At 41.3% G+C, this 14,618-nt stretch overlaps 1 protein-coding gene across 3 annotated transcripts in view; it reads left to right on the top strand.

The window, feature by feature from the left end:
* The window catches only part of LOC105487361 (LYR motif containing 4), a 149,887-nt gene that overhangs the window by 69,370 nt on the left and 65,899 nt on the right, over positions 1-14,618 (top strand). The window contains exon 3 of one of the 3 annotated variants that reach the window (XM_071097688.1): positions 4,675-14,477. The exons of the other annotated variants lie outside the window; for them this stretch is intronic. Coding sequence (XP_070953789.1) covers positions 4,675-4,689 — 15 coding nt within the window. The 3' untranslated portion in view covers positions 4,690-14,477. Of the gene's footprint in view, positions 1-4,674; positions 14,478-14,618 lie in introns of those variants that run through there. 3 annotated transcript variants of the gene reach the window in all.

Below are 14,618 nucleotides of genomic sequence, written 5' to 3' on the forward strand. Positions count from 1 at the left end.
TGCCTCAGCCTCCCAAGTAGCTGGGATTACAGGCATGCACCACACATGCCTGGCTAATTTTTGTATTTTTAGTAGAGACGGGGTTTCGCCATGTTGGCCAAGCTGGTCTCAAACTCCTGACTTCAGGTGATCTGCCCGCCTCAGCCTCCCAAAGTGCTGGGATTACAGGCATGAGCCACCACGCCAGGCCCTAAATGCACTTTGGATACCGTGAAATACACAGCCTGTTGTGGATTTGATGCCTTTTAACCATGCACAGTTTCAGAAAGATTAGATCTCATCATGGAAGAGGACAGCAGCAACAGCCCCATAGAGATGCAGTCCCCTGTGGATGATGCCCCTCACAGGCATTCTGTCCTGTGCTAATGAGCACAGTGGGACTCAAAGGCCTAACTCTCCCAATGCTGTGGTAATGATTAGGACCTCAGAACAGTTTTCGTTAAATTGAAAAAGTCAATTTTTCCTGACAGAGCCTTAGTACATGTCTCTTTTGGGGGACTGAGTAAGGGGAGGGGTGCTTCCTCAGAGCACATTCAGGAAGTGTATTAACACGGCTCCTGCAGTGTGTGCTGTCCTCTTCCTGCTCTGCAGGCGAGGACATTATGTACTGGCCTCCTGCCTTGACCCTGGCCGTTCTCCACCCACACAGGGTCCCTCCACCACCCCACCCCAGGCCATCTTCAGTCAGAAGTAGCAGCACTTTAAATGTCATTCACAAAGTCCTGTGGGGAACAGCCCCAGGATGTCCAGCAGAGGAAACACAAACTTTTATTGCTGAAAAGTTGGATTATAAGCCCGTTGCCTTTTCTAATATACTCTTTGTTTTCAAATTTCCTCGATTGTCCTATATTATCTTTTATAATTTTCTCTTTTTATCCAGAATCCATGCAAGCATCAAGCGTTGCGTGGACTAGCTCCCCTGCGTTTTTTTTTTAACTTTTATGACATTGATGTATTTTGCGTGGATTAGCTCCCCTGCATTTCTTTTTTACTTTTATGACATTGATGTATTAGTCCAAATGTTCTCCAATCTTTGTTTGTCAGATTTGTTTCTCTAAGATTACATTCAGAATAAGCACTTTCGACAGGAAACCTACGTTAAGTAGTATAGCATTCTTCTCAGTGCACCGCACCAGGAGGCCCGTAATGTCAATTGTACCGTTTCTGGTTCATACTGAGTTTGATCATTTGTCAGAGTAGAACTGATCAGATGTTTACACTGTAAACATACTGTTTACTTCGAATTAATAAATCTGTTCCCCAGCAACTTTTCACTCAGTGGTTTTCAGGCCCATTAATGTGCCTTGCCTGAATCAGTTGTTACATTAGTGGTTGCAATATGGTGATTTTTCTAATTCTCTGATCACCAAGTTGTCTTCTTCATAACACACTAGGGCCCATTTTAATGAGAATTAAGTCCTAAATTACAATCAGGTAAATTTCTCACTAATCTGTCTCAGTTCTCATTCCTAGTTTAACAAATTCATTCACTTAGCTAAGTGTCACTTAGCTCAAGACAGTGAAAATACTCTCTCACAACACATTTTCAGGTCTTATCTTTGAGTTATATACTTCTCAGAATGGCACGTAGCTCTTATTTCCACTCAGAAACATGGGGTCAGTCTGGCATGAAAAGGACTTCAGATTGCTTCCCTGAGCTGCCTGTGACAATCATCCAACCTGCCTGGACCACTGACATGGACAAAAATGGAGACCTATGTTCCCTTTCTAGTCTCTTTGGGATAGTAATCTCTTTTTACCAAATGCCTGGTGAACTTGTCTCATGTGACCCCATTCTCTCTCGACTCATGTTGTTTTAATAGCTTCCAGTATTTCATTTTATAGCTTATCTAAATTTGTTTATTTTTCCTCCAAATGTTGAATATTTACTTGGTCCCTAATTTTTTTTTTTCTATTACAGTGTTGCCATAAATATCTTCATGTACGTCCCTGATTTTTTCTTAGAAAAAATCTTATTAAAATAACTAGATCAAATAATGTGGATGCTCTTAAGGCAAATGAGGCAGGTTTTTAATACAATGCCTTTATCTGATAAAAACTCGTCAGCCTTTCCCCAGAAATAGGTATGGATATCCACAGAGGCAAAGTTTTGCATAACGTATCTGGAAGTTCCTGCAGCTATAGGCTCAAGTTCAGAAATGAAATCTGAAAATTCCCAAGATTGGATTATCTAGGAAATTCAGGCTTTCTCTGATCACACCATTCCACAGTTTCAGACACTAGATTTAGCATCAGCCTTATGACAACACGTGAGTAACGCATTGCACAGTGGTGTTACAATGGCAGAGTTGCGAGATGACAGGAGTTTTTCAACTCCATTGTAATTGTATGGGACTGCTGTCATACATGGGATCTGTTATTACGTGGCACATGCCTGGTTTTGGGGATTCAGTGTTTTGAGTCACATGAGAGATGGTCAAGTTATCCTGCTCTGCATGCATGCCTGTGTGCGTCCCCCATGTGTATATTAGGGGGCAGTGATTTTAATTAAATAAATATCATTTAATTGAATATTTAATGCCAGAGCCTGTTAGAAAAGATACGGTGTTACTACAGAATATCAAGTGAATTTTTTTCTAAATGGGCTTTTACCTAAGCAGAGTTATATTGTGCTAAAATACATCCATGCATCTATCTGTCTATTACGAGAGCATTTAGAAGTCACTGCTACTTAAAAATGTTGAGCATTCTCAGTTTGAGCCAAATTGGTTTAAAAAAAAAAAAAAAAGCCTCAAGGAAATCAGTTGCTTTGAGTCTATTAAAGAATTTACTGAGGCTCCAGTACTGTCTACTCTGTGTACTTACTGTAATACTTTATTATTCCAAAATCAACTCAGAACTGATTCCAAGAAAATCCTAGGGAAAAATTAAAGTGAGGAGGAAATAATCCCTTTGTGTCGTGTTTGAGGCAAATTAGAAAGCAGGAGTCTCTGAACTCAAATCTGGTTCCGTCATTAAATCACTAAAGGACCTGGGGAAATTGCATAAATTCTTTTTGTTCTGTCTATTAAATAAAGACAACAATATCAGCCTATTTTTCTAGACCAGGGAAAGAATTATTTAGGTCAGATCAACCTTCGTTGTATACAGATGTATTGAACACAGTAGTACTACAGTGAAAATGCCTAGTTTTGGGGAGAACAGTGATTAGATTCATAGATTAGGTGAAGCATGTACTGATTTTTTTAGACAGGTGATTTAGCCACCTTTGTGTGTTTTATTTTTTTGCTTTTTGAACTCTTCTCACTCTCATGGCTAGCACTGTAGACAAATTTAAAAGCTTTTAAAGTCATGCTCATCAACAAAATGGAGTTATAAGTAACTCTTAATTTTCCTGTCCTAGGCACCATGTGGAATAATGTAGAGCTTTATGGTGCCTTGTGGCTAGAATTTCAGTCACCCTAAATGCATGTCAGAGCACCAGGACTGGTGGCTTACCGGCCTTCCGACAGCTGTGCTGGAGTGTGGAGTGACATAAACTCTTGAAGTCACAGATCTGCTTTCAAATCCTCAGCTAAACACTTAATTTCTCCAAAACACATAAAACTGGGGCTGTTGTGAAATTGAGATATGATAATAGTGTTTTATAATCTAAAAACAATATGTTAGCAAGAGGCAAATGTTAATAACAATTGTATGTAATACAGTATGGGAAAATGGGCCAGGCACCATGGGAGCCACGTGCAGTGGCTCACACCTGTAATCACAGCACTTTGGGAGGCTGAGACAGGCAGATCACTTAAGCGCAAGAGTTTGAAGCCAGCCTGGGCAACATGGTGAAACCCCCATCTCTACAAAAAATATAAAAATTAGTCAGCGTGGTGACATGCACCTGTAGTCCCAGCTACTTGGGAGGCTGAGGTGAGAGGATTCCTTGAGCCCAGGAGGTCAAGGCTGCAGTGAGCCATGATTGAGCCACTAGCTCAATCATGCAGCAAAGTAAGTACAGGGGCCAGGGAAGACACAGGGCAAGGAGGAAGGGACTTCAATGCACAAGTGACAAGAAGCAGGGCTTGTGAGGTGAGCCTCAGAGAAAGCAAGAGGCAGCAAGCTCGTGTGACCTTGACCCTGTGCTTGGGCTTGTGCGGGGGAAGGGCCCTTCTAAGTGTAATCAGAGGTGTGATGAGGCTGTGTTCCTCCGCTCTTCCCTGTTTTCTGTACTGATATCCGCAAGGACCATCTGCTCATTTACCACCCTCTCGGAGTGCCTGGAGATCAGGGACTGCCTTTTTCAGCCCCAGAACCCAGAACAGTGCCTGATCCACAGTAGGAGCTCAGCAAGAGTTTGCCGGGTGAATGAGTGGGGGTTACAGTGCAGGGCATGTGAGCAAAAGGGTCTACTTGTTCTTAAAACAAAAGCATGAACTCATGAGCTACTTACATCCTGTTCATTTATTTTCTTTGAGGAACAAGATCCATCTTCTAAGTACCCGATGACTTAAATTAATTTATTAAAATGTTAATGAGGTTGCCCTTTATAAAATGTAAGCCAGACTTTTTGTTTTCCTGTGTTCTTAACAGCATCTCCACAAAGCAAAACAATCCTTATGGCTATGTGGTTATTAATATAGGTCCCTTTTGGACACTAGGATGTTTAATATCTACTGCCTTCTGATGGGGAAAAAGAAAATTTTAACTTCTTTTCTCTTAAAGGGACAGCTCTTTTGAAGAAGGAAGAGAGATTATCCAGTTATAATTTTGAACCCCTTTCTTGTGAAACTCCATGCCACTCGCCATTTATATCCTGCTTTAGATTGTTGGGGTTTATTTATTTGAATAACTACAAAGTGGACATCTCGGGATCATTGTCTTTAAGAATATGTATAAAAAACATTTGTCTTCAATGCAGGCAAGTCTGAAGATAAGAAAATGGACTAGATTACCACTTAGTTTCTTGTATAAAAGCTTTGATACACAAGAAAAAAAAAGTGTGACTTTTGGTTCTTACTCTTTTTAAAAAAATGGACATGTAAAAATTATATATATTTACGGTGTGCAACATGATGTTTGGATAGATGTGTACATTGTGAAATTTTTTAATCCAGTTACCACATCCATTACTTCACATACTTACCATTTGTTTATAGTGAGAACATTTGAAGTCTACTTTCTTAGCAGTTTTCAAGTATGCAATACATTATTATTAACAATAGCTCCCATGTTAGACAATAGATCTCCAGTGGTTCTTATTATTCTTAACAGCTCAAGTGAAGCATTAAATAAGATCCAGGCTTGCCTTCTTATTTAGTTGTCAGACTATTTTTCTCCCATTTTGTTTATTTCTAGTCGCATAATTGCACAGCTGAAAGATGAGAAATTACCACTTCTGTGCCATACACTTGATTTTGTCGATCTAAAGGGGGACAGAAGGGGTGTGGGAATAGGGAGAACTGAGGTTTGATGTGAAACTCAAAATTGGAGATTGTAGAGGCACAGCAGAATTGCTCAATAGTAAGCTTATTCTCCAGAAATTTTTTTACCAACTTTATTACATTGGTGCAAGTTGATTCCTTTTGAATAGGAGACCTTTGCTTTACTGTATATTATTATGGCTATAATAATAGCAGTTACCATTGAATGCATTACTTATATGCTACACGCTATAAGCTGTTCTCACTGACTAAGGTAAAAAAAAATGCATGCCACTGAAAGCCGCAGAATTCTACATTTAAGTATTTAAGATTATTTCTCCAACAGCAGACGGAGGATGCTGTGCAGGGATAGAGCACAGGGAACCTTTCATTTATGCATCATAGGAAAGGGTGGAATTACAACACAGCACTTTTATTTTCTCTTTCTTTCCTCCAACCATGTCCCCATAAGCTCTGGATTAGCCAGCTAGAGGCCTGATCCCTGAACGTCTTTCTACATAAAGACACATTGGCTGTAGGTTAGTTTTGGTAGCACGGGGAGCCTAAACCCTGGAGAGGGGAAAGTGGGGTGAAGGGAAGAAGAAGCTTTAGTAATGAAATAATGTAAATGTGCCAAGTACTTTCACTTAAAATCTAAGATTTATGCCTTCATTATAGTCTCTACAACTGTATGTGGCAAATGCTAAAATATAAAAATAAAACATGCATGCAGATTAAATTTTTTACAATAAAAATTTCTCTATAACATAAAATATTCCCCGCTCTTAGGCAATGGCTTCCTTCAAAACTGATGCATTTCAGCTAAAAAATACAGAAGGTCCATGAATATCAAGCAAAATTAGATTTAACTAGTAATTCAGGTGTTAACAAAGGCTACACTAATTACTGTCCTCTCTCCTGGCTGGTTAAGGGATGAGTCTAAACAGTGGTTCTCAAACAGGTTACCTTTTTAAAATACACTTATTCAAGCTCGTAGTTCTGAGCCCGTGGGCTCTCCTAAAGTCATTGTTCTAAACCACTCTTAGGATGAAAAGAGAGATGTGTATGATACATATCTAAAGTACTGATGGGTTTTCAATATCTGCAGGGCTTATGAGTATGTATAAGTTTATTCTCAGTTTAATGATTAATTTATGAATTTTACACATCTAATAAATGAAACTTTAAAATGGATTTTTGTTAAACATTTAAGCATTGATTAAAAGCTAAATTATATTTCTATAACCAATTTAAAAAGCAGTTGCTAATCTAATATAGCTGTTTCTTTTAAAGTTTTCAGACACCTTAAAGGGTAACTAAAACAACACAAAAATAGTCATTACAAAACCAGTTACTACATTTACAATTCTACCTGTTTCAAAATATTCACATCATTGTTTTAATTCAAATCTTCATTCTTCCTACATAACATCATAGGGGTTCAGAAATGTCGCATTAATTAATACCTGTCTCAGCTTAATAACATGAGAAAAAAAAATAGCTGCAGTTACTGGACCTGGAGGAGATATCACCTGACTCCCAGGCAGGGCACTGGTCACCAGTCTGAACTGCCTCATGGGCGAAGTTCATTTGTTCATTTGTTATAAAGTTTACTTATTACAAAGTACGTTTGGGGATCGGGGGGAGGTATTTTTTGGCTTGGTTCAACAGGAATGCTATTAACAGCAATAAGGAACAAAGGGGATCCATGGAAGGAAGGAGAGTTCTCTTGGAGAGACTGAGTCTAAGATGCTAGCATTGTGTCTTCTGGGTACATTCAGCAGGCAGGTGAAAATGCAGACCTAGAGCTCAGAGGCCATCTGGGCAGGAGACCCAAGTTTGGAAGTCATCTGGTAAGAGGTGAAGCTGGACTATGTTACCTAGAGGGAGTGACCAGAAAGAGAAGAGGCTGAGAAGAGCAGTAGGAAGAAGAGAGTTGCGAAGTGGGGTGTTTGGCCACATCTCTTATTTACAGAGAGCTCGGCAGGGAGGCCAGTTGAGCATGGCCCGTAGGAAAGAATGGAATCTGCTCACAGTGGGTGTGGATCCAGGGCGTGGGCAGGAGGCAGGGGCACCAGACCCAGAGGAACAGTGTGGTGGGGAAGAGGAGGAGAGCAGGGGGCATGGATCCAGGGCGTGGTCAGGAGACAGGGGCACCAGACCCAGAGGAACAGTGTGGTGGGGAAGAGGAGGAGAGGACACAGAGACCATTTGAAAATCTAGGGAATGGGCAGATGGGCCCATGTGGGGTCTTGTTTTGTTTTCTTTGGATTTTAGGTTGTGGTTTTTATAAGGATGTAAAGATCGTATTGTGTGTGTTGACTAGGAAGAAAAAGCCAACACAAAAGAAATCACTGGCGACACAATACAGGGTAGAAAACCATTCATGGAGCCTGGTCCCAGGGCAACGAGGGGAAAGCCAGGTTTCCCGCATGAGTCCTCAATATGTCGTGGAAGGAAAGAGGGAGGGAACAAATGAGAGCTATGCGGGACACTTCTAAGGCAAAGAAGTTAAAGAAGCTCACATTTTCTTTTCCCACCTTATCATTCCTCTTTCAACCTGGTTTGTGCTTTTTTAAAAAAAAAAAAAAAAAAAAAAACCCTTTTAATTGTGTAATCAAATATTTCAATTATTTCTTTCATGTTTTTGTTTATTTGGCATGAAAATTCATCTTAAATGGGAGTGATCCTTTCAAAAAATTAAATGAAGAGAGCAAAGCTCTGCACAAAGTCTGTGTTGTAGGACTGAGATGTGTTGCTTGAGAAAAGAGAAAAGGGTTCAGTAGTAGTGTAGTGGACGTGGGGACGGTGAGGACACTCCATTAACAATGGGTTCAAGGATAGCTGTACGCAGTGATAGCAAAGGTGAGTGACACACTTCACTAGCAAGACCAGTCAGTCCTGTTTTACAGAATGCATTATCCCCCAAGCTGGCAGTGTTGAGGAGCACGTGAGGCCTAGTATGTTCTTGGAAAGAAATCTTTATTTCCCGATAATCACTTCTCATCCCTGTATAAATGCATGTGACCTGTTTGTAAGAGTATGAAACAGTTCTGGCGCTGATGGGAGAGAGAGATTGGTGCCGTCTTCCCCAAGCTGGGATTGGCAAGGAGAATGCAGCAATAGAAGTCAGGTGAAGCAAGGGTATCCACAAGAGCATCACTGCAGCGATGGGTCACCAGGTCCAAGCCGGCAGAGCAGCTGAGAGACTGGAGGGGACTCTGGGCTAGAATAGGAGGAACCAACAAACCAGAAGTCATATTGAGGAAGAGCAAGCTCAGGGGTGACAGATTGAGAAAAGTGGGAAGATGGGAAACTGAGTCAAAGTCTAGGGCTCAAATATGTTCTAAATGGTGGTGAGATCCAAGCTGCAACCTACCTAAGTTTAGGTAACATTAGGGAGGCAACAAGGATCTACATTTGAGGATGCTAGGGCCTGTGTAGAGCCAGAGTGTTTGGAAGATCTTTAGCCTAGATGCTGAGCCTAAAAATGCAGGCTAAATATTGACAGGAAAACTGAGCTAGGTATTGACATTGTCACGGTAAGGAAATCATGAGACAACAGTCACACACTTGGGAAGAAGGTCAATACTGCCATGGTGTACACCTGTGCCACCGTACATGATAGCCCCGGGGAACGGCTACTGTCTGTGGAGCAGCAGGAGGTGTAAACTGCAGAAGAATCCGCAGGTTTTGTAGAGACCTCTAGGATTAGCAGCCCTTCAGATTTCATTAGTAACCAGCTCCTGTGAGATGCTGGCATTGTCAGATCAGCCCCGTAAACGAATCTGCTTATTTAGCTGAGTCATCATTTGTGGTTCTGTGTTGAGATTTAGCCTTGTTTGTTTCTGCCTGAGAAACTGGTATGTGACCAGAAGTAAAGGAAATTGATTATTCTGAGTGACTGGCCTAGTGAAGATTCTATCTGCCATACTTACATCTCTTATGATGAGGCACAGTAAGAAATTATTGATAAGCAGAGCCATAGTCTAAAGTGTGTTGTAAGCATGATGGGGCAAAATATTATAAAACCCAGCTTAGTAATGTTGTTTCTCCAAAAATGAAACACAGCATTACCGTAGGATGCAACAATGACACTTCGGGCTATATACTCAAAGGAAGTGAAAGCAGGGTCTTGATTAGGTCTTTGTACACCCTATATGGGTAGCTGCATTTTCACAATAGGAAACAGGTGCAGCCCAAGTGTCCATGGATGGATGAAGGGATAAACAAAATGTGGTCTATACATACAATGGAATATTATGTAGCCTTAAAAAGGAAGGAAATTCTGATACATGCTATAACATGGATGAGTCTGGAGGACATGATGCTAGGTGAAATAAGCCAGGCACAAAAGAACAAATACTGTGCTATTCCAATTATATGAGCTACTAAAGTCAAATTCATAGAGATAGAAAGTAGAATGGTGGTTGCCAGGGGCTGGGTGATGAGGGGCTGGGGAAGGCGGAGGGGTGAGGATGGAGAGTTGGCATTTGATTGGTAATGTGTTTCAGTTTTGGAAGATGAGCAAATTTTGGAGCTGAATGGTGGTGATAGTAGAAAAACAATGTAAATGTATTTCATGTCACTGAAATTACACATAATTACAGTTTAAATGGTAAATTTTGCTATGAATAATTAAACACCTTTTTAAAAAGAAAAACATGAATAGGTCCTTCTGGAAAAGGGCTTTACATGCTAAATCTTGTGTTACATATATTTTGCCACAGTAAGGAAAAAATAAAAATAAAAACTTAGCCCTGACTTTGAGTTATTGAGGGATGTTTCCTCTTTTCTTTCTCTCTTTCTTTCTTCCTTTCTTCCTTCCTTCCTTCCTTCCTTTCTTTCTTCCTTTCTTCCTTCCTTCTTTCCTTCCTTTCTTCCTTTCTTCCTTTCTTTCCTTGCCATTGTACATTTACTTCTTAGTGAGAAGAAAAGCAGCAAGCGCATGACCCATAGATCATTTTCTAATCTGACAAGGGCATGGAAAAATACATGCTTTATTCAGCTTTTGAAACAACGGATTTGAACTGCCAGTAAACTTCTTTCCTTAAAAGAAACTCACGGTGTTTCAACCCTTTGTAGCAGTGAGATACAATCAGAGGAAACTCCTCTCTTTCTCTCTTTTTTTTTTTTTTTTTTTTTTTTGAGATGGAGTCTCGCTCTGTCGCCCAGGCTGGTGTGCAGTGGCGTGATCTCGGCTCACTGCAACCTCTGCCTCCCGGGTTCAAGAGATTCTCCTGCCTCAGCCTCTAGAGTAGCTGGGATTACAGGCGCGGGCCCAGCTAATTTTTGTGTTTTTGGTAGAGACAGGGTTTCACCATGTTGGTCAGGCTAGTCTCAAACTCCTGACCTCAGGTAATCCACCCGCCTTGGCCTCCCAAAATGCCTAGATTACAGCGTTTTAGGCACCCAGCCTATTTCTGTATTTTTCATTCCCCCCTCCACCCACTAATGCAGAAAATAAAAGAGTTTACTTTTAGAAGCTTAATTAAAAAAAAAAAAAAAGTTGTGAATCCCTGAACAATTTTTTTTAAGAACCATGTGAGAATTCCTACATCCAGGTGTTACCTTTCAAATTATTTGCCTTAGAGAGTCTGTCTGTTTATTCCAATAAACTTCCATTTCAGAATGGCCTTCAGTTTTAGTTGATGATAAACATAAGAAAATTGAGTAGTCTAGTGGCTTCTTTCTTCATACTTGACTCCGAATGACTTTTGACTGTTACCAAAAGGTAAATCTACCCTCAAAGGATGAAACTGCCAACACAGACAATATACAAAAGAAAGTATGTGTGATTCATTCAATAAATATTGAGTGTCTACTGTGTTGCCAGGTGTTCTGCTAGACACCAGGGGTATAAGATGAAAAGACAATTTTAGTCACTGCTCTTAAGCTGCTGACACTCTTAGAGGAAGACAGACATTCTCACAAGTAAATACTTCATTTAAAAAAAAAAAAGTAGTGGCATGTGTGGGTATAATGAGAGCCCAGGGTGAGGAGTGGCTTTCAGAAATGTTTTAAACAAAGATGTCATCCCCAGAATGCATTATCCCCCAAGCTGGCAGTGTTGAGGAGCACGTGAGGCCTAGTATGTTCTTGGAAAGAAATCTTCATTTCCCGATAATCACTTCTCATCCCTGTATAAATGCATCTGACCTGTTTGTAAGAGTATGAAACAGACATTACTATGTGTGATAACTTGTCCTCTAGGCCCTCAGACTATTCAGAGAAGATAACAAGTCACAACATCTTGTGACTCTAGTTAGATTTTATTTTTTTATTAGTCACTGAAATAACCTGGTGCCTCAAGGATATATTTGACAGATGTAGCTAAAGGGATTAAAGAAAGTACGTAAACAAAAGATTCCTCAAGCCAGAGCGCAGGACAGAAACAGCATGTCCTAACAAGACAACATGGGAGACTGGGTCTAGAGGCCAATTCAACAAGGTTCATTCGGGATCCTTCACCCGCATGATCATTGTGTTGGCACCAAGAGCTTGTGTCTCACTGAATAGTGCCCTTACAGAGGCAGGCAGTGCCTAGGAAGGGGTCATCCTGGAGAGCTGGGTAGGCTTTCCAGTCAGATGACTGAGTTCCAAGCGGTTAAAATGTTTGGATGCAGTACTCCTCCAAGGACATGCTTATCCCTAACTGTCACTGCCTTTCTAGGAAAACTTACTTGTTCAGTCCGTAAGAGGACTGTGTCATTTGAGGACAGCCTTAAGAAGATATTAAGTAGCAGAGAAACTTCTAAGCTCATCTGTGATTTCAGCAGCGGTCACACCTGTTAAGAGCAGAGTTCTTTTAAACACACAGGGAAGAGACAGGAGGCCTTGGTAATCCTCTGGCAGTTGTTGATGGTGCAACTGTATTCGCACTTTTCTATATTTTCCCTTCATATTGCCATTCTCGAGTTTTGTCAAGTTTTGTGTATGACATTTACACAGTAGGGGCTCTATTGAGATAGTTTCAAAGAACCAACAATCCTAATCAAAATGTGTGCTACTGAAATAAGTTATTTGGAGTATTAAAACAAGTATCTTCCTGTGGACAACTAGTCATTTGTAATTATGTGATGGGAAGCTCGGGGAAATGTGCAGGAGATTTCAGAAGTAATACTTCTGCCTCCATACCATTGTAGATAAAATTATATACTCATACTTTTAGAAATCCGAGATACACATTTACCAAAACTTGTAACCACTGTGAAAGAAACAGGTAATTAGCTGTCATTGCCCTTATGTTCAAGATGAAGACCGAAACTTCATTTTCAAAGGCAAATCTGTCATAACATAAGCACACTTCCTTCAGTCCTTCAGGCCTCAGTAACAGCCAAGACTTATCTCTAAACCACACTACTCATCAGGGTGCAGTCTATGAAAACTGCCCAGGAAACCTCCTTCCCATTGGTTCCTGAGGAGGGGAGGAGCAGACTGCACGCAGGTGAGTATTCAATTTGATCATCTCAGGTAAAGCTTAGAACCCAGCAAAGGCTAACAGTAACACTGGTAGCACAAAAGAAGCCATTTCAGATAATTTCTTAGTATTCCATAGGCCTTAGTATACCAACAATCTGTTTCTACCACCTTCAAACTTAATAGTGTAAGCCGGGCACGGTGGCTCACGCCTGTAATCCTAGCACTTTTGGGAGGCTGAGGCGGGTGGATCATGAGGTCAGGAGTTCGAGACCAGCCTGGCCAATATGGTGAAACCCCATCTCTACTAAAAATATAAAAAGTAGCCGGGCATGGTGGCGCGCCTGTAGTCCCAGCTGCTTGGGAGGCTGAGGCAAAAGAATGGCTTGAACCCGGAAGGCAGGTTGCAGTGAGCTGAGATTGCGCCACTGCACTCCAGCCTGGGCAATAGAGTGAGACTCTGTCTCAAAAAAAAAAAAAAAAAATAGTGTAATACAACCACAAATATAATAAAACCATATATTTTTGTTATAACTCACAGATTATCTGGACTGGGAATGTGACAGTGCACATGCTATCAGCCTTAGCTGAGAAGACTGTAACACTGGGTGTACTCAAATGGCTGGGGTTCGGAATCACCTGGAGACAGGTCTGGTGCCTAGGCCAGGATCAGCGGCAGCTGTAGAACAGAACGTCTGTATGTGGCCGGGGCTTCCTCACATCATGGTAGCCTCAGAGCAGTGTGACTTCCTACTTGATGGGTAGAACTGCAGAGAAGAGTGTCCTGGAGGACAAAACAGAGCTGTGTGGCCTTTTGTGAAATAGCCTTGGAAATACGTAGTTTCATTTCTGCCATATTTTTGTGGTCAAAGGAGTCACAAGCTCAGATGTAAGGGATGGGGACATAGACCCCCGACTCTCAATGGCAGGGGTGTCACAAAACGTGTGACCCTGTTTTAAAACCACCACAGGCCCCCTCTCCTTAGCATTCCACTGGCCCTTTATCCCGGAAACCTCGGGAAATTGTTGTTCCTAATTATCTTCTTTAGTTCTCCTCTCCCATCCCTTCCTCAATCCAGTTCAAGGATGAGGGCCTAGAACTCCACCTGTGTCCTGTTCCCTCTTGAATCTACAGGTCGGGCAGGAAAGTGAAGGGTGAGGCTGGCATGTGTACAAGTGCCAGTGGAGGGCGCTGTGGCTGACTGGAAAGCCCCTGTATGTTCTAAAGGACAGCTGTTCCAAACGGAGGTGGGAATGAAGTCCTTGTGTTTCCAGATTTCCCATTTTAATGTGAAATTAAATATTGAAATGTTGCTTCGCAGTGTTTTAAAAGCATACCATGAGATCTGGGTTTATGCTGTTGTCTGTGTCCTGGCTCTGAGCCCCTCTTTGAAAGACCCAGAACTCTAAAACAAGGCAGTATTTAAGATTGCACATTATGTTTATCCCCAGAAATTTCCACATTGGGGTCGGGAATGCCCTTCCTTCTTTAAATACTTCTTTCTTTAAATCATATTTGCAAAGAATTCTTGTAACTGAGAATCTAGGCTCTCAATAAATAGACCTCATCCTTCCTTCATCCACACATGAATGGCAGCATTTTGTGCATTAATTATGTGTGTGATGTCTCTAAGCTGAATTGGCTGAGGAGCAGAACTTTCATGATTAGCTGTATAAAAAAAAGAGAGCTTCGCCGGGCGCGGTGGCTCAAGCCTGTAATCCCAGCACTTTGGGAGGCCGAGACGGGCGGATCACGAGGTCAGGAGATCGAGACCATCCTGGCTAACCCGGTGAAACCCCGTCTCTAGTAAAAAATACAAAAAAAAA

The sequence above is a fragment of the Macaca nemestrina genome, chromosome 5, assembly GCF_043159975.1.
Source record: "Macaca nemestrina isolate mMacNem1 chromosome 5, mMacNem.hap1, whole genome shotgun sequence".
Classification (NCBI taxonomy): Eukaryota; Metazoa; Chordata; class Mammalia; order Primates; family Cercopithecidae; genus Macaca; species Macaca nemestrina.